Source organism: Salvelinus namaycush, chromosome 20 (assembly GCF_016432855.1).
Source record: "Salvelinus namaycush isolate Seneca chromosome 20, SaNama_1.0, whole genome shotgun sequence".
NCBI classification, from domain to species: Eukaryota; Metazoa; Chordata; class Actinopteri; order Salmoniformes; family Salmonidae; genus Salvelinus; species Salvelinus namaycush.
The window spans coordinates 1,124,463-1,145,000 of NC_052326.1; the positions used below are offsets into that span (position 1 = coordinate 1,124,463).

Genomic DNA, 20,538 nt, shown 5'->3' on the forward strand with positions numbered 1-20,538 from the left:
GGTAACTAGTGACTACCCAGAAACATCCCTAGAACTACACATTCCGCTCTTGCTTAATGCGCAATTAAACGGCAATTACACAACAAAACAATATATATATATTTATAACCTCAAATTTGGTCTTCTGATGTGATTTAAGCATTGACATGGATTCAGAACATCCATTTTTGTTGTTTCTCTATGAATAATTGAGAATAAGAAACGAAAGGAAAATAACAAAAAACAGGAAAAATAAAACCGAGAAAACAGAATATAATTTTATGGGGCCCCCTTGAAGTTGTTTATGAACCATTATTTGACCAGGTATATTGACAGAAAACACATCTCTTGTACACCAAGGACCCAGGGAAGAGTTGCAAGGTAGAGAAGAGAAGAATGTGCTATAAAAAAAAATATTCGTAGCTTGCGACATGATACTGTTTAAAAAAAAAAGTATCTTTCATGGTAGAAAAGGTTGGAGACTCCTGCTCTACACACACTTACAACTGCTCTCCAATCTCCATTTATCTGGGCACGCGCACCACACACACACACACATGCGCACCCACACACACATAGGAGTGTGTGTGGAGTTTCACAGTGCAGCCAGTGAAGTCTATTAGACTTTTAGAGTTGGCGTTTGGCCACATCTCATGCCAGCGGGACTGTATAGAATGTGTAACGATGATACTCAACCTTATTCTATATCTGAATGTGTATCTTGTATTCCCTCTCAGCGTGACTGGGATGGGCTTTCTGAGAAGGCTTCCCTCTAGCACAGGAACATTGGAGACACACACACACACACACACACACACACACACACACACACACACACACACACACACACACACACACACAGACACAGACACAGACACAGACACAGACACACAGACACACACACACACACAGATAGTGGGAATGTGTCTCTAAGCTGTGGGTTGCTGAAGGGAAGGTCTCAGGAATACCAGAGAGGGCAGCTGAGGAGATGGGTGTCTGGGGGTGCGAGCCCTTCTGTGTGGTGTGTGTATGCATGGTTGATGCACTTGGGTTTACGCAGAGTTTACTGTGGGGTATGCTGCTGAGCCCTGGGGTCCGAAGTTGAGGGTCAAGGTCTTCAGGGGATGTGAGTAAGCGTTGATAGATTTTTATTCTGTAGCAGAGTGGCATGCTGCTCTGACCAGTCTAACTCAGAAGTAAGCCTCAGGCCTCAGCCTTTTAAGCCATATTTCAATAAAGTCTCTCTCTCTCTCTCTCTCTCTCTCTCTCTCTTTTCCACATTTGTATGTTTTTTCCTTCTATCTTTGGTTTCATTGAGAGGAGTGATAATGAAATCATGTTGGCTTTTGATGCATAACGCCCTGGTATACAAGTGCTGAACACTTTGAATACTGATGCAGCTTGTGGTGTACTCAATTCTCCTTCTGTCTCTCCGTACAGGAAGGAGCAGAGTGTGCTGTCTCCAGTCAACTGTTGGAACCTGTTGTTGACTCAGGTGAAGAGGGAGAGCCGAGACCACGCTACCCTCTCTGACCTCTACCTCAACAACATCATACCGCGCTTCGCCCAGGTCAGCGAGGACTCCGGACGACTCTTCAAAAAGGTAACACGCACGGGAGCACACGCGCACACGTCCCACACACAGATGCGCACCACACCACCCACACACAATATAACACACACAACTCTGTGATCTCTTCAGCCATGCAGATGTTATCTCCCCCTGACAAATACTTTGTCTCCCTCCCTCCCTGCCCCCCCCCCCCCTCTCTGCCCCCCCTGCCTCCCCACCCCATTAGCCCTGTATTGATGTTGTTGCAAGTTTAATTGTCACGTGCACAAGTACAGTGAACTGTATTTCTTGCAAGCTCTTTCCCAACAATGCAGTAAACAATATCCGTAGTACTGTAAAATAAGTAAAAATTAAAAATTAAAAAATATTGAATAAGAAGAACACGAGAACGGTAGTAAGTTATATACAGGGTGTCACGGCCGTCGTCGGAAGGAGACCAAGGTGCAGCGTTGTGAGTGTACATTTTCCTTTATTATATTTAAATGTCGACAACAAAACAAGAAACAAAGAAACGACCGTGAAGCTTAACAGGGCTATAGTGCCACTAACAAAGATAACTACCCACCAACAGCAAAGGAAAAAAGGCTACACCAAACCCGATCACGACACGCAGGTTAAAATATCAAAACAAACTCTGAACTAATTACATTAATTTGGGGACAGGTCGAAAAGCATTAAACATGTATGGCAATTTAGCTAGTTAGCTTGCACTTGCTAGCTAATTTGTCCTATTTAGCTAGCATGCTGGCAAAACATTTCATCTTTCAATCACCCACGTGGGTATAACCAATGAGGAGATGGCACGTGGGTACCTGCTTCTATAAACCAATGAGGAGATGGGAGAGGCAGGACTTTCAGCGCGATCTACGTCAGAAATAGAAAGGAGTTCTATTTTAGCCCTTGGCATCGCAGACCCTCGTTGACGCGCGCGAGCAGTGTGGGTGCAATAATTGAATAACATGGATTTCTAAATGTATTTTGCGACGCGAGCGGTCAGCATGTTAGAGGTCAGCATGTTAGAGGTCAGCATGTTAGTGTGGTCTGCCAAGCATTCAGAGCTGCAGCCAGCAGCCTCCTATGGAAACCTCATTATCTTGTCCTCCCAGCCTCGTCTCTCTGTTCCCCTCTCCTCCTCCAGCCTCCCTCGCCTCCCAATGGCTCAGTGTCACAGAGTGATTTGCAAGCACACCTTCAGGCATTAACCTACAGTACACAGAGAGACAGAGAGACAGAGAGACAGAGAGAGAGAGAGAGAGAGAGAGTGTGTGTGTAGAGAGTGTGTACAGAGTCAGTGTGTAGAGTGTGTACAGAGTCAGTGTGTAGAGTGTGTGTACAGAGTCAGTGTGTAGAGTGTGTGTACAGAGTCAGGGTGTAGAGTGTGTACAGAGTCAGTGTGTAGAGTGTGTACAGAGTCAGTGTGTAGAGTGTGTACAGAGTCAGTGTGTAGAGTGTGTACAGAGTCAGTGTGTAGAGTGTGTACAGAGTCAGTGTGTAGAGTGTGTACAGAGTCAGTGTGTAGAGTGTGTACAGAGTCAGTGTGTAGAGTGTGTACAGAGTCAGTGTGTAGAGTGTGTACAGAGTCAGTGTGTAGAGTGTGTACAGAGTCAGTGTGTAGAGTGTGTACAGAGTCAGTGTGTAGAGTGTGTACAGAGTCAGTGTGTGTACAGAGTCAGTGTGTAGAGTGTGTGTACAGAGTCAGTGTGTAGAGTGTGTACAGAGTCAGTGTGTAGAGTGTGTACAGAGTCAGTGTGTAGAGTGTGTGTACAGAGTCAGTGTGTAGAGTGTGTACAGAGTCAGTGTGTAGAGTGTGTACAGAGTCAGTGTGTAGAGTGTGTGTACAGAGTCAGTGTGTAGAGTGTGTGCACAGAGTCAGTGTGTAGAGTGTGTGTACAGAGTCAGTGTGTAGAGTGTGTGTACAGAGTCAGTGTGTAGAGTGTGTACAGAGTCAGTGTGTAGAGTGTGTACAGAGTCAGTGTGCAGAGTGTGCACAGAGTCAGTGTGTAGAGTGTGTGTACAGAGTCAGTGTGTAGAGTGTGCACAGAGTCAGTGTGTAGAGTGTGTGTACAGAGTCAGTGTGTAGAGTGTGTGTACAGAGTCAGTGTGTAGAGTGTGTGTACAGAGTCAGTGTGTAGAGTGTGTGTACAGAGTCAGTGTGTAGAGTGTGTGTACAGAGTCAGTGTGTAGAGTGTGTACAGAGTCAGTGTGTAGAGTGTGCACAGAGTCAGTGTGTAGAGTGTGCACAGAGTCAGTGTGTAGAGTGTGCACAGAGTCAGTGTGTAGAGTGTGTGTACAGAGTCAGTGTGTGTACAGAGTCAGTGTGTAGAGTGTGTGTACAGAGTCAGTGTGTAGAGTGTGTGCACAGAGTCAGTGTGTAGAGTGTGTACAGAGTCAGTGTGTAGAGTGTGTACAGAGTCAGTGTGTAGAGTGTGCACAGAGTCAGTGTGTAGAGTGTGCACAGAGTCAGTGTGTAGAGTGTGTACAGAGTCAGTGTGTAGAGTGTGTGTACAGAGTCAGTGTGTAGAGTGTGTGTACAGAGTCAGTGTGTAGAGTGTGTGCACAGAGTCAGTGTGTAGAGTGTGTGTACAGAGTCAGTGTGTAGAGTGTGTGTACAGAGTCAGTGTGTAGAGTGTGTACAGAGTCAGTGTGTAGAGTGTGTACAGAGTCAGTGTGTAGAGTGTGTACAGAGTCAGTGTGTGTACAGAGTCAGTGTGTAGAGTGTGTACAGAGTCAGTGTGTAGAGTGTGCACAGAGTCAGTGTGTAGAGTGTGTACAGAGTCAGTGTGTAGAGTGTGTGTACAGAGTCAGTGTGTAGAGTGTGTACAGAGTCAGTGTGTAGAGTGTGTACAGAGTCAGTGTGTAGAGTGTGTACAGAGTCAGTGTGTAGAGTGTGTGTACAGAGTCAGTGTGTGTACAGAGTCAGTGTGTAGAGTGTGCACAGAGTCAGTGTGTAGAGTGTGTACAGAGTCAGTGTGTGTACAGAGTCAGTGTGTAGAGTGTGTGTACAGAGTCAGTGTGTAGAGTGTGCACAGAGTCAGTGTGTAGAGTGTGTACAGAGTCAGTGTGTAGAGTGTGTACAGAGTCAGTGTGTAGAGTGTGCACAGAGTCAGTGTGTAGAGTGTGTACAGAGTCAGTGTGTAGAGTGTGTACAGAGTCAGTGTGTAGAGTGTGTGTACAGAGTCAGTGTGTAGAGTGTGTGCACAGAGTCAGTGTGTAGAGTGTGTGTACAGAGTCAGTGTGTAGAGTGTGTGTACAGAGTCAGTGTGTAGAGTGTGTACAGAGTCAGTGTGTAGAGTGTGTACAGAGTCAGTGTGTAGAGTGTGTACAGAGTCAGTGTGTAGAGTGTGTGTACAGAGTCAGTGTGTAGAGTGTGTACAGAGTCAGTGTGTAGAGTGTGTGTACAGAGTCAGTGTGTAGAGTGTGCACAGAGTCATTGTGTAGAGTGTGTACAGAGTCAGTGTGTAGAGTGTGTGTACAGAGTCAGTGTGTAGAGTGTGTACAGAGTCAGTGTGTAGAGTGTGTGTACAGAGTCAGTGTGTAGAGTGTGCACAGAGTCAGCGTGTAGAGTGTGTGTACAGAGTCAGTGTGTAGAGTGTGCACAGAGTCAGTGTGTAGAGTGTGTGTACAGAGTCAGTGTGTAGAGTTAGTGTACAGAGTCAGTGTGTAGAGTGTGTGTACAGAGTCAGTGTGTAGAGTGTGCACAGAGTCAGTGTGTAGAGTGTGTACAGAGTGAGTGCAATTTAGCTATTTAGCAGTCTTATGGCTTGGGGATAGAAGCTGTTCAGGAGGCTGTTGGTTACAGATGTGTTGCTCCGGTACTGCTGCCATGCGGAAGCAGAGAGCACATGGCTAGGGTGGCTGGAGTCTTTAACAATTTTCCGGGCCTTCCTTTCACACCGCCTGGTATAAAGGTCCTGGATGGCAGGGAGCTCGGCCCCAGTGTTATACAGGGCTATCCGCACCACCCTCTGTAGCGCCATCCAATCGAGGGCGGTGCAGTTGCCACATCAAGCAGTGAACATTTTGAGGATTTGAGGGCCCATCCCACATCTTTTCAACCACCCAAAGGGGAAGAGGCCCTGTCGCGCCTTCTTCACAACTGTGTGCGTGTGTGTGCGTGTGTGTGGACCATTTTAAGTCCTTAGTCATTTTGACACCGAGGAACTGAAGCTCTCGTCCCTCTCCACTGCATCCCTGTTGATGTGGATGGGGGCGTGCTCCGTCGTGTCGCCAGCAAACTCGGTGATGGTGTTGGAGTCGTGCGTGGCCACGCGGTCGTGGGTGAACAGGGAGTACAGGAGGGGACTAAGCACACACCCCTGTGGGGCCCCCTTGTTGAGGGTCAGCGTTGCGGAGGTGATGTTGCCTACCCTCACCACCTGGGGCCGGTCCATCAGGAAGTCCTGGATCCAAGGAGGTGTTCAGTCCCAAGGGTCCCAAGCTTGGTGACGAGCTTGGAGGGGGCTATGGTGTTTAGGATGTAGATATGACAGCTGAGGTCTCCAGGCCCCTCTATTTCAAACATCCATCCAAACTCTTCCCACCTTTCACCTCCATCTGTTTGTGTGTGAGGGAGTGTGTAATATCTTAGTACAGATGGACCTATAGGATTACTCATCTCCCACCTTTCTTCTGTTGGAGAGAGCTAGTTGCATCCCAAAGGGCACCATGCTCCCTGTGTAGTGCACTACTTTTGACCAGGGCCCATCATGTCGGGGGTGTTGGAGGTGTCAGGAATGTCGTTTTGTTTTGTGGTGTCAGTTGGACCCGTTCCGAAATTGATCCTTAGCTTTCCCGCCCGACTCGATATGCATTTCCAAGGTGGCTTAGCAGTTCAGACGTCTTTTTCCGTATTGTCGTGTCGTGTCCTGTATATATATATATTTACACCTTTTCTTCACATATCTTTAATTTATTTTATTATCCAAGAACTCAACTACAAAAGCTTTCCTGCAAAAGCTTTCCTGCAACCCGCTTCACCAATTACAATAAGTATTATTTACCTCAATCTGAAAATCCATCGTGGAAGACAGCCAGGGGCTAATTCAGAAGCTAGCCTGAAAGCTAACCAGAAGCTACTCCGATAGCTAGCCAGAAGCTAATCTGTAGCTGCCCCGAAATTAGCCGGTTTGCTGGCTAGCGTTGGTGTTTCAGCTGCCCACGTTTTGCGGTCATCAGCTATTCCTTTAGCTCGATAATCTACCGGCACTTTTGTGCAACGCGACTCGGACCGGAGCATTCCGGGACTTTTTTTTCTCTCAGTTTCCCCGGATTCCAACCGCAGGCTCTGGACACTTGCACCTTGATTTCGCAGCTAGCTAGCTGCATACCGTGTGACTATTGGCTTACGTCGACCCCGGAGCAAACTCAAATCATGCTGGAGCTAGCCAGCTGAGGAGTTCCATCACCATCCGGACCCGTTTCTTTTGTTGCTGCTGCAGATACGGAACCCCACCGGGCCTTCACGACTGACTGCCGACGTTATTCTGCCCGAGGGATTTATCCAACCGGCACCTCCGTCCCGACGTTACCTGAACGCTCATCTGAGGCCCGCTAATCGTTAGCTGTCTTATCGGCTGCTATCTGAACAAAACCCCACTACACGGAACCTACCGACGGAAACGCACGAGGTATCTACAAACAGACCTCCATCCTATGCTGCTACCGATAGCCATATACCCGGCCAGCTGTCTGGATCGCCACGACCCCAACCAACCTCTACTCACTGGACCCTTATTGATCACTCGATTAAGCATGCCTCTCCTTAATGAAAATATGCCTTGTCCATTGCTGTTCTGGTTAGTGTTTATTGGCTTATTTCACTGTAGAGATTCTAGCCCTGCTCTCTATACCATATCCAACCTCTCAGTTCCACCACCCACATATGCGATGACATCACCTGGTTTCAATGATGTTTCTAGAGACAAGATCTCTCTCATCATCACTCAATACCTAGGTTTACCTCCACTGTATTCACATCCTACCATACCTTTGTCTGTACATTATTCCTTTAAACTATTTTATCGCCCCCAGAAACTTCCTTTTACTCTCTGCTCTAGTAGCTCTAGGCGACCAATTCTCATAGCTTTTAGCCGTACCCTTATCCTACTTCTCCTCTGTTCCTCTGGTGATGTAGAGGTGAATCCAGGCCCTGCAGTACCTGGCTCCACTCCTATTCCCCAGGCGCTCTCTTTTGATGACTTCTGTAACCGTAATAGCCTTGGCTTCATGCATGTTAACATTAGAAGCCTCCTCCCTAAGTTTGTTTTGTTCACTGCTTTAGCACACTCTACCAACCCGGATGTTTTAGCCGTGTCTGAATCCTGGCTTAGAAAGACCACCAAAAATTCAGACATTTTTATCCCCAATTACAATATTTTCAGACAAGATAGAACGGCCAAAGGGGCCGGTGTTGCAATCTACTGCGAAGACTGCCTGCAGAGTTCTGTTATACTATCCAGGTCTGTTCCCAAACAATTTGAACTTCTACTTTTAAAAATCCACCTCTCTAAAAACAAGTCTCTCACCGTTGCCGCCTGCTATAGACCACCCTCTGCCCCCAGCTGTGCTCTGGACACTATATGTGAACTGATTGCCCCCCATCTATCTTCAGAGCTCGTGCTGCTAGGCGACCTAAATTTGAACATGCTCAACACCCCAGCCACCCTACAATCTAAGCTTGATGCCCTCAATCTCACACAAATTATCAATGAACCTACCAGGTACCACCCCAATTCCGTAAACACGGGTACCCTCATAGATATCATCCTAACAAACTTGCCCTCCAAATACACCTCTGCTGTTTTCAACCAAGATCTCAGCGATCACTGCCTCATTGCCTGCATCCGTAATGGGTCAGCGGTCAAACGACCTCCACTCATCACTGTCAAACGCTCCCTGAAACACTTCAGCGAGCAGGCCTTCCTAATCGACCTGGCCGGGGTATCCTGGAAGGATATTGATCTCATCCCGTCAGTAGAGGATGCCTGGTCATTTTTTAAAAATGCCTTCCTCACCATCTTGAATAAGCATGCCCCATTCAAGAAATTTAGAACCAGGAACAGATATAGCCCTTGGTTCTCTCCTGACCTGACTGCCCTTAACCAACAGAAAAACATCCTATGGCGTTCTGCATTAGCATCGAACAGCCCCCGTGATATGCAACTTTTCAGGGAAGCCAGAAACCAATATACACAGGCAGTTAGAACAGCCAAGGCTAGCTTTTTCAAGCAGAAATTTGCTTCCTGCAACACAAATTCAAAAAAGTTCTGGGACACCGTAAAGTCCATGGAGAATAAGAACACCTCCTCCCAGCTTCCAACCGCTCTGAAGATAGGAAACACTGTCACCACCGACAAATCCACTATAATTGAGAATTTCAATAAGCATTTTTCTACGGCTGGCCATGCTTTCCACCTGGCTACCCCTACCCCGGACAACAGCACTGCCCTCCCCTCTGCTACTCGCCCAAGCCTTCCCCATTTCTCTTTCTCCCAAATACAGTCAGCTGATGTTCTCAATGAGCTGCAAAATCTGGACCCTTACAAATCAGCCGGGCTAGATAATCTGGACCCTTTCTTTCTAAAACTATCTGCTGAAATTGTTGCCACCCCTATTACTAGCCTCTTCAACCTCTCTTTCGTGTCGTCTGAGATCCCCAAAGATTGGAAAGCAGCTGCGGTTATCCCCCTCTTCAAAGGGGGGGACACCCTTGACCCTAACTGCTACAGACCTATATCTATCCTACCCTGCCTTTCTAAGGTCTTCGAAAGCCAAGTCAACAAACAGATTACCGACCATTTCGAATCACACCACACCTTCTCCGCTATGCAATCTGGTTTCAGAGCTGGTCATGGGTGCACCTCAGCCACGCTCAAGGTCATAAACGATATCGTAACCGCCATCGATAGGAAACAATACTGTGCAGCCGTATTCATTGACCTGGCCAAGGCTTTTGACTCTGTCAATCACCACATCCTCATTGGCAGACTCGACAGCCTTGGTTTCTCTAATGATTGCCTCGCCTGGTTCACCAACTACTTCTCTGATAGAGTTCAGTGTGTCAAATCGGAGGGTCTGTTGTCCGGGCCTCTGGCAGTCTCTATGGGGGTGCCACAGGGTTCAATTCTTGGACCGACTCTGTTCTCTGTTTACATCAATGATGTCGCTCTTGCTGCTGGTGATTCTCTGATCCACCTCTACGCAGACGACACTATTCTGTATACTTCTGGCCCTTCTTTTGACACTGTGTTAACAACCCTCCAGGCGAGCTTCAATGCCATACAACTCTCCTTCCGTGGCCTCCAACTGCTCTTAAATACAAGTAAAACCAAATGCATGCTCTTCAACCGATCGCTGCCTGCTCCTGCCCGCCTGTCCAACATCACTACTTTGGACGGCTCTGACTTAGAATATGTGGACAACTACAAATACCTAGGTGTCTGGTTAGACTGTAAACTCTCCTTCCAGACCCACATCAAACATCTCCAATCCAAAGTCAAATCTAGAATTGGCTTCCTATTCCGCAACAAAGCATCCTTTACTCATGCTGCCAAACATACCCTTGTAAAACTGACCATCCTACCAATCCTCGACTTCGGTGATGTCATTTACAAAATAGCCTCCAAAACCCTACTCAATAAATTGGATGCAGTCTATCACAGTGCCATCCGTTTTGTCACCAAAGCCCCATATACTACCCACCACTGCGACCTGTACACTCTCGTTGGCTGGCCCTCGCTTCATACTCGTCGCCAAACCCACTGGTTCCAGGTCATCTACAAGACCCTGCTAGGTAAAGTCCCCCCTTATCTCAGCTCGCTGGTCACCATAGCAGCACCTACCTGTAGCACGCGCTCCAGCAGGTATATCTCTCTAGTCACCCCCAAAACCAATTCTTCCTTTGGACGCCTCTCCTTCCAGTTCTCTGCTGCCAATGACTGGAACGAACTACAAAAATCTCTGAAACTGGAAACACCTATCTCCCTCACTAGCTTTAAGCACCAGCTGTCAGAGCAGCTCATAGATTACTGCACCTGTACATAACCCATCTACAATTTAGCCCAAACAACTACCTCTTTACCTACTGTATTTATTTATTAATTTATTTTGCTCCTTTGCACCCCATTATTTCTGTCTCTACTTTGCACTTTCTTCCAATGCAAACCAACCATTCCAGTGTTTTTTTTAGTTTTTATTTTACTTGCTGTGTTGTACTCACTTCGCCTCCATGGCCTTTTTATATTTTTATTTATTTATACATATATCTGTTTGCCTTCACCTCCCTTATCTCACCTCACTTGCTCACATTGTATATAGACTTATTTTTTTTCACTGTATTATTGACTATATGTTTGTTTTTACTCCATGTGTAACTATGTGTTGTTGTATGTGTCGAACTGCTTTGCTTTATCTTGGCCAGGTCGCAATTGTAAATGAGAACGTGTTCTCAATTTGCCTACCTGGTTAAATAAAGGTTAAATAAAAAAAATAAAAAAAAATGCATGAATACATTATTATTTTTTTAAACGGAGACCCATTCCGGAAATGGTCATGGAAAACAGACCCAAACAGACCCCGTGCTGGTCGGATCGAAGCGTAGCATATTCAAAACTTTATAGTCTATTGTTTTATCGGTTTTAACTTTCCTAAAACAATAATTGTCGACCTCACCGCTGTCGGATATTTGAGCGCTAAACACATCAGGGAATTGCATGCATATAGGCATATAGACTTAGGAGTCCAATGTATGATATATAACATAATGTATATTCAAGGAGACAAGCTTAGGCCTAGATAGAGATATGCCGGCGCCATGTTCCCCACATCGTCATGGATTTCTTTATAACTGTCAGATAGGCTACTAGTGCCGTACGGTAGTACCTGGCCATCTGTGGAGATATGGGTTTGGGAACCATGTGTGGTTAGGCAAAAAAGGGGACATGGTAAGTCTATGGAACAGACTGATAAATATGCCAGAACACAGAATCACAAAAAAAAGTGTTAGACTGTGACCTTACTAATAACTATCCGTGGGCCATACAATTTTTATCTATTTTTTTGTGAAACTGATTTTCAATATATATTAAAGCTGGGACGGTATATGGCCAATATACCATGGGTAAGGGCTGTTCTTAAGCCGGATGCAGCCCACGGATACACAAACCCCCAAAGTGCCTTATTGCTATTATAAACTGCTTACCAAGGTAATTAGAACAGTAAAAATACATGTTTTGTCATACCCGTGGTATATGGTCTCATATTCCACGGCTTTCAGCCAGTCACCATTCAGGGCTTGAACCACCCAGTTTATAATCAGTAACAAATTACCATGTGGTGTTAACCAAATCAAGGACAAGCTTTTTCTGATCCACGAGGAAAAATGGGCAGTTGATGTTTGGTTTAAACCTAAACTTAGAATGTACACTCTCATCAAAGAGAACTACACCCCTGAACCATATGTCTGCCTGGACCTAACAAAAAAACGAGTCAGATCCGGCCCCCTCCCTCTGGCTATAGAGATGGGTAGATTTAACAGAGTGCCTAAAGAGGAGAGAATTTGCCTACTGTGTGATCTTGGGGAAATCGAAAACGAAATCAATTTAGTGTTTTATTGCCCTCTGTATGACGATCTCTTTTGTAACATTTTTGTCGATAAGCCTGAAGTATTGTGGTTACTGGGCGAGCAGAGGCTTGAAATCTTTTTTTCCCTTCTTTTTTCGACAGGGCGTGTTTGAGATTGCTCAGTTTGTTCACAATGACTGGAGGAGGAGGAGAAATGCACTTTTTGTGTAGTGTGGCTAGATGGTAGCTGTACTTGCCATGATTATTGTATGCGTATCATTTGTATAACTTGTCAAATGTTATTTTGTTCTGTCGTGTCTTGTAAAGCCCGTGGGCTGGGCACCGGTAGGTGTATGACACTTAAATAAATCAATGACATACAGATGTAGGCATACAGAAGGAGGCGAATTGGTACTTTTTCTATCAGAATATGTTTTATAAAGATATATATTATATTGTTAGATTGAAGGAGTAGCTCTAGTAGATCTAGAACGTTCTTCGTCACCTCAAGTTCACCTGTCAGAGTCGGTTGGAATGCCGGTGTGCACTGCCTTCATAGGCCTGCAGTAGCTCAACCTTATAATAGCCATACCACACCAAACTTGAACAATAATATCGCAACTTTATTATGGTAATATCAAAGTACGTCAAGTCATTGTTTATAGGGGAAATACGACCAGGTTATTATATTGCAGCATTAAATTAAGTTCTCTTCGGTTTTTCCTTTTCATGGTTTGAATGCGAATAGCATATTAGGCCGACCGGTAATTCTATTGTATTGCGACAAACACAACATTGTAGCTGGATCTTAATATGGCCAATGAAAACGGCTCCACAGAATGAAACCTTAAAAAAAGTTTTGAACAGGCTTACATTGCAGCAATTACCAACAAAGGCGATTGGCTACCGTAGGCCTACCCAACAAAAGACAGCAATAGTCTAATGCTATTTATTTTATAACAGGCCTACTTTTAACCTTAAACAAAATACCAAGGTAAAAATGTAAAAAACTGTTAGAATTTAATTTAGCCAACAAAAAAGCATTTTTTGCATAAGCTATTTACAGAAAAAAAAAAAATAGGCCTACAATAATAATAATGATTTACAATAGCAATTATGACTAAACAATTGATAATAAGTATGAAAATAAATAAACCAAAGGTAGAAAATTGCATCAAACTTGAATAGCGAGTTGCACACGGTCCATTTTGGCTAACGTTCTTCTCATCTTTGTCCACTAGATTATTAAGACTTGTCCCCGAGGACATTCCCCTTGCCGGCTTCTTCTCACTATAATCTTTCTCCTGTAACTTTTGTTTTGCTTCAATGAAAAAGGACTCCCATCTTCACCATCAACAGTAGCCTAGACCAAGGCTCCTTTAATTCTCTGTCTCTCTCTCATCAGCAGCAGACACAGGGAGGTGAGCAGCTGGAACCAGTTTCAACTGGACATAAGCCACAGTGTATGTTTTATAGAGTCACAATTGGCTGACACAGATAACAAACCTGCGGGGTTCTCATCACAAAAACACTAAATTAACAGAGGAAAGGTCCAGTCGGATCCAGTCGGTAAATACGCATACCCAAGACCCGTGGCAATTATACCAGACCCGAACCAGATCCGATACAAAAGTCAGAATTTAGGACCCGCTCAGGTCCGGGGTCGGATCTCAGAATTTTGGATCTGTTAAAACCGTGAAGACCTCTAGTTGGGGGTATAAGGGGTGTTGGGGGTATAAGGGGTGTTGGGAGTATAAGGGATGTTGGGGGTGTAGGGGGTGTTGGGGGTAGAAGGGGTGTTGGGATGTTGGGGGTAGAAGGGGTGTTGGGATGTTGGGGGTATAAGGGGTGTTGGGGTGTAGGGGGTGTTGGGGGTATAAGTGGTGTTGGGGGTATAGGGGGTGTTGGGATGTTGGGGGTATAAGGGGTGTTGGGGGTAGAAGTGGTGTTTGGGGTATAGGGGGTGTTGGGATGTTGGTGGTATAAGGAGTGTTGGGATGTCGGGGGTGTAGGGGATGTTGGGGGTATAAGGGGTGTTGGGGGTGTAAGGGGTTTTGGGATGTTGGGGGCATAAGGGGTGTTGGGATGTTGGTGGTATAAGGGGTTTTGGGATGTTGGGGCTATAAGGGTTGTTGGGGTGTTGGGGGTATAAGGGATGTTGGGGGTATAAGGGGTGTTGGGGGTATAAGGGGTTTTGGGATGTTGGGGGTATAAGTGGTGTTTGGATGTTGGGGGTGTTTTGGGTATAAGGGGTGTTGGGGTTATACGGGGATTGGGGATGTTGGGGGTATAAAGGGTGTTGGGATGTTGTGGGTATGAGGGATGTTGGGGGTGTAGGGGAATAAGGGGTGTTGGGATGTTGGGGGGTACCAGAAGTATAGGAAGTGTTGGGAGTGTTGGTAATGTTGGGAGTGTTGGTAATGTTGGGAGTGTTGGGAGTGTTGGGAGTGTTGGTAGTGTTGGGAGTGTTGGTAGTGTTGGGAGTGTTGGTAGTGTTGGGAGTGTTGGTAGTGTTGGTAGTGTTGGTAATGTTGGGAGTGTTGGGAGTGTTGGTAGTGTTGGGAGTGTTGGTAGTGTTGGGAGTGTTGGTAATGTTGGGAGTGTTGGTAATGTTGGTAGTGTTGGTAATGTTGGGAGTGTTGGGAGTGTTGGGAGGGTTGGTAGTGTTAGTAATGTTGGGAGTGTTGGCAATGTTGGGAGTGTTGGGGGTGTTGGGAGTGTTGGGAGTGTTGGTAATGTTGGGAGTGTTGGTAGTGTTGGGAGTGTTGGGAGTGTTGGTAATGTTGGTAGTGTTGGTAATGTTGGTAATGTTGGGAGTGTTGGTAGTGTTGGGAGTGTTGGGAGTGTTGGTAGTGTTGGTAATGTTGGGAGTGTTGGTAATGTTGGGAGTGTTGGTAGTGTTGGGAGTGTTGGTAATGTTGGGAGTGTTGGGAGTGTTGGGAGTGTTGGTAATGTTGGGAGTGTTGGGAGTGTTGGGAGTGTTGGTAATGTTGGGAGTGTTGGTAATGTTGGTAATGTTGGGAGTGTTGGGAGTGTTGGGAGTGTTGGTAATGTTGGTAGTGTTGGGAGCGTTGGTAATGTTGGGAGTGTTGGGAGTGTTGGTAATGTTGGGAGTGTTGGGAGTGTTGGTAATGTTGGGAGTGTTGGTAGTGTTGGGAGTGTTGGTAATGTTGGTAGTGTTGGTAATGTTGGGAGTGTTGGTAGTGTTGGTAATGTTGGGAGTGTTGGTAATGTTGGGAGTGTTGGTAGTGTTGGGAGTGTTGGTAGTGTTGGTAATGTTGGTAATGTTGGGAGTGTTGGTAATGTTGGGAGTGTTGGTAGTGTTGGTAATGTTGGTAGTGTTGGTAATGTTGGGAGTGTTGGGAGTGTTGGTAGTGTTGGTAGTGTTGGTAATGTTGGGAGTGTTGGTAGTGTTGGTAGTGTTGGTAATGTTGGGAGTGTTGGTAATGTTGGGAGTGTTGGTAGTGTTGGTAATGTTGGTAGTGTTGGTAATGTTGGTAGTGTTGGTAATGTTGGTAGTGTTGGTAATGTTGGTAGTGTTGGTAATGTTGGTAATGTTGGTAGTGTTGGTAATGTTGGGAGTGTTGGTAGTGTTGGTAATGTTGGGAATGTTGGGAGTGTTGGGAGTGTTGGTAGTGTTGGGAATGTTGGTAGTGTTGGTAATGTTGGGAGTGTTGGTAGTGTTGGGAGTGTTGGGAGTGTTGGTAATGTTGGGAGTGTTGGTAATGTTGGGAGTGTTGGGAGTGTTGGGAGTGTTGGTAGTGTTGGGAGTGTTGGTAATGTTGGTAATGTTGGTAATGTTGGGAGTGTTGGTAGTGTTGGGAGTGTTGGTAATGTTGGTAGTGTTGGTAATGTTGGGAGTGTTGGTAGTGTTGGTAATGTTGGTAGTGTTGGTAATGTTGGGAGTGTTGGTAGTGTTGGTAATGTTGGTAGTGTTGGTAATGTTGGTAATGTTGGGAGTGTTGGTAATGTTGGTAGTGTTGGTAATGTTGGGAGTGTTGGTAGTGTTGGTAGTGTTGGTAGTGTTGGTAATGTTGGTAGTGTTGGTAGTGTTGGTAATGTTGGTAGTGTTGGTAATGTTGGTAGTGTTGGGAGTGTTGGTAATGTTGGGAGTGTTGGTAATGTTGGGAGTGTTGGTAATGTTGGGAGTGTTGGTAGTGTTGGTAATGTTGGTAGTGTTGGTAATGTTGGGAGTGTTGGTAGTGTTGGTAGTGTTGGTAGTGTTGGTAATGTTGGTAGTGTTGGTAATGTTGGGAGTGTTGGGAGCGTTGGTAATGTTGGGAGTGTTGGTAATGTTGGGAGTGTTGGTAATGTTGGTAGTGTTGGTAGTGTTGGGAGTGTTGGTAGTGTTGGGAGTGTTGGTAGTGTTGGTAATGTTGGGAGTGTTGGTAGTGTTGGGAGCGTTGGTAGTGTTGGGAGCGTTGGTAATGTTGGGAGCGTTGGTAGTGTTGGGAGCGTTGGTAATGTTGGGAGTGTTGGTAGTGTTGGTAGTGTTGGTAATGTTGGTAATGTTGGGAGTGTTGGTAGTGTTGGTAATGTTGGGAGTGTTGGTAGTGTTGGTAGTGTTGGTAATGTTGGGAGTGTTGGTAATGTTGGGAGTGTTGGTAGTGTTGGGAGTGTTGGTAGTGTTGGTAATGTTGGTAGTGTTGGTAATGTTGGTAGTGTTGGTAGTGTTGGTAGTGTTGGTAATGTTGGGAGTGTTGGTAGTGTTGGTAATGTTGGGAGTGTTGGTAGTGTTGGGAGTGTTGGTAGTGTTGGTAATGTTGGTAGTGTTGGTAATGTTGGGAGTGTTGGTAATGTTGGTAGTGTTGGTAGTGTTGGGAGCGTTGGTAATGTTGGGAGTGTTGGGAGTGTTGGTAATGTTGGGAGTGTTGGGAGTGTTGGGAGTGTTGGTAATGTTGGGAGTGTTGGTAGTGTTGGTAATGTTGGTAATGTTGGGAGCGTTGGTAATGTTGGGAGTGTTGGTAATGTTGGTAGTGTTGGTAATGTTGGGAGTGTTGGGAGTGTTGGGAGTGTTGGTAGTGTTGGTAGTGTTGGGAGTGTTGGTAATGTTGGTAGTGTTGGTAGTGTTGGGAGTGTTGGTAGTGTTGGTAGTGTTGGTAGTGTTGGTAATGTTGGGAATGTTGGTAGTGTTGGGAGCGTTGGTAATGTTGGGAGTGTTGGTAATGTTGGTAGTGTTGGTAATGTTGGTAATGTTGGGAGTGTTGGGAGTGTTGGTAGTGTTGGTAATGTTGGTAGTGTTGGGAGTGTTGGTAATGTTGGTAGTGTTGGGAGTGTTGGTAGTGTTGGTAGTGTTGGTAATGTTGGTAGTGTTGGTAATGTTGGGAGTGTTGGTAGTGTTGGTAGTGTTGGTAATGTTGGGAGCGTTGGTAATGTTGGTAGTGTTGGTAATGTTGGTAATGTTGGGAGTGTTGGGAGTGTTGGTAGTGTTGGTAATGTTGGTAGTGTTGGGAGTGTTGGTAATGTTGGTAGTGTTGGTAATGTTGGTAGTGTTGGTAATGTTGGGAGTGTTGGTAATGTTGGTAGTGTTGGTAGTGTTGGGAGCGTTGGTAATGTTGGGAGTGTTGGTAATGTTGGGAGTGTTGGGAGTGCCAGGGGTGTAGGGGGTGTTGCTGCAGCTTCTGTTGGTCTGACTGAGAGGAAGCTCTAGAGTGAGCCAAGCCAATCACTCTGTGGAATATCTCATCAAAGCACAGATTTCCTATAAACAAGCACACACACCAAACACACACCAAGGCGGATTATTTCCAAATCTTTGTTGTTTTATTTTGGCAAGGGTACTCTTTCCCACAATGGCTAATTAACTAGATAATTAGTTAAATGAAACAAATCCAGTCAGTGACATGAAAGCCAGTGGAACCAGAGGCTACAGGTCTACAGTCACATACACACACACACACACACACACACACACACACACACACACACACACACACACACACACACACACACACACACACACACACACACACACACACACACACACAGAGTACGACTTTGGTAAGTAGTGCAGATGCTGCTCAGTGGGGTGTGTGTGGGTGATGTTATGAGAGGAAGCTGCTCATCTGTGTGTGTGTGGGAGAGAGAAACTAAATACTCTAATGAGTGTTCAGTGCACTTATTTAAAGTGTGAATGTTTCAAACGGTCCAAATTGTCCCCTGATGCCTGAATCAGACACATCTGTGCACGGACTGAGGAGAAAGTGCTGATTTCGCTTCTGTTTTCTTCTAATATATCTTTCCTCTCTCCATATCTCTTCTCAAGTTTCTCCATCAGGGAAGACCGACTGTTTGGAAGGAGACTAGAGGGCTAGGGGTTAGAGGTCAGGGGTCTTGTGTCTGATGGATGGCCGTGTTTTGCCGTGGCAGATTGCTTTTTGATTGGCTATCGTTTGGCTATATGTCACTCGACGGACACTTAACCCCCTCCGATCAATCAACAGGGTTTAGAGAGGGGGAGGAGAGGGACTCTGCTCAATGTCTGTTGGTACTGTCTTCCCTGCTCTCCACCTCCCTTTACCCACTCTCTAATCTCTCTTACCCTACCCTTCCTCCATCCATCTCTCCCCCTTTCATCCAAAACGACCCCTCTTGGAATTCTCTACTCCATTCTTATATATTGGGGCTCCCGAGTGGCGCAGTGGTCTAAGGCACTGCATCTCAGTGCTAGAGGCGTCACTACAGGCACCCTGGTTCAAATCCAGGCTGTATCACAACCAGCCGTGATTGGGAGTCCCATAGGGCGGTGCACAATTGGCCCAGCGTCGTCCGGGTTTGGCTGGTGTAGACCGTCATTGTAGATAAGAATGGGTTCTTAACTGACTTGCCTAGTTAAATAGAATAACCTTTCTCCCCTCATCTCCCCCTCACCTCTTGTCTGTGGGATAATCCCTGAACACATGTTTGTGATTATTTTATTTTTTTACAATCTCTGTTACTCCGTCTCTCTCTCTTTTCCTGTCTCCTTCACCCTTTCTCTTTGTCGCTATCTCTCCCTCTCGATCTTTCTTTGTCTGTCTCTCTCTCTCTTGAGTCTTTTAGACGTCATCTCTGTTCAGGCCTCATGCCGTTCTCATGCCGTAGCTGGTCTCAGGTCTCGTCTTGGCACTTCATTTGCACCTCTGACTGCTTCATCATCCAGGACACACACACCCTGCCAACAGCAATTTCACAATCAGGAGTGAAGGCTTAGAGTCAGAACTAAATTAATTTCTCTCACCTTAGCAAGTCCAGAATCATAGCCAGCAGCATAACACCCTGCATCCCACTGCTGGGTTGCCTCTGAAGCTAAGCAGGGTTGGTACTGGATGGGTGACCAGATGCTCCTGGAAGTGGTGTTGGAGGGCCAGTAGGGGGCACTCTTGCCTCTGGTCTTAGGAGATGCCAATGGCCAGTGAAGGGGGCATTGCATTGTGTAGGGTGCTTTTAAACGGGTGTCCCGACTCTCTCTGGTCATTAAAGGTCCAATGCCTCTGTTTATTTAGAAAATATATATTTTACCCCAATTTCTGTTCTTGTCTCATTGCTGCAACTCCCTAACGGGCGAGAGAGAGAGAGGCGAAGGTGGAGTCATGCGTCCTCAGAAACATGACCTGCTTAATCACGCTCCTTAACACCCGCCAGCCAGCCGCACCAATGTGTTGGAGGAAACATTGTTCAACTGGAGACCGGGGTCAGCCTGCAGGCACCCGGCACGCCACAAGGAGTCACTAGAGCACGATGAGCCAAGTAAAGCCCCACAGGCCAAACACTCCCCTAACCAGGACGACGCTGGGCCAATTGTGCGCCGTCCTATGGGACTCCCGGAATGAACCTGGGTCTGTAGTGACGCCTCTAGCCTTAGACCGCTGCGCCACTCGGGAGGCCGCGCCAACGCCACTGTTTTTAATCTCCTTATCAAATCATTTCTGGGTAACAACTAAGTGCCTTACTGTGATTGTTTTCAATAGAAATGGTACAAAATAAACAAAAATAGCAAAGAGCAATTTCTCAAGCAAGAATTTTGTTAGGACTTTTCTGGGACTGGTCTGAGTGGAGAGGGGAATGCTGAAAATGTGATGTTATTGGAAGAGAGGTTTGGAACTCGCTTTCTTATTGGTTTATTAGCAGATTTTCTGCCTGGTGATTTCACCAGACTGGCCAAAACTCTATCCCACCAAAACAGGCTTAACTTTCAAACAGCTCTCAAAATCCCATGGCACTTATCGTAAGAGTAGGTGTGTTAACCCCGGTGTCCTGGCCTAATTCCCAATTGGCATATATGACTCCTCACCTCTCCACCATGATAGCTGATGTGTGGTGAGCGTTCTGCCACAAAATGGTTGCCGTGCATCACCCAAGTGGGTGCTACACATTGGTGGTGGAAGAGTTGAGAATGCTCCCTCACTATGTAAAGCTCTTTGAGCACCTACTGTAGGTGGAAAAGC

The 20,538-nt window shown here is 46.0% G+C and overlaps 1 protein-coding gene across 1 annotated transcript in view; it reads left to right on the plus strand.

The window, feature by feature from the left end:
• srgap2 (SLIT-ROBO Rho GTPase activating protein 2) overlaps nt 1–20,538 on the plus strand; it is a 131,651-nt gene that overhangs the window by 84,132 nt on the left and 26,981 nt on the right. The window contains exon 4 of the mRNA XM_039015559.1: nt 1,420–1,582. Coding sequence (XP_038871487.1) covers nt 1,420–1,582 — 163 coding nt within the window. The remainder of the gene's footprint in view (nt 1–1,419; nt 1,583–20,538) is intronic.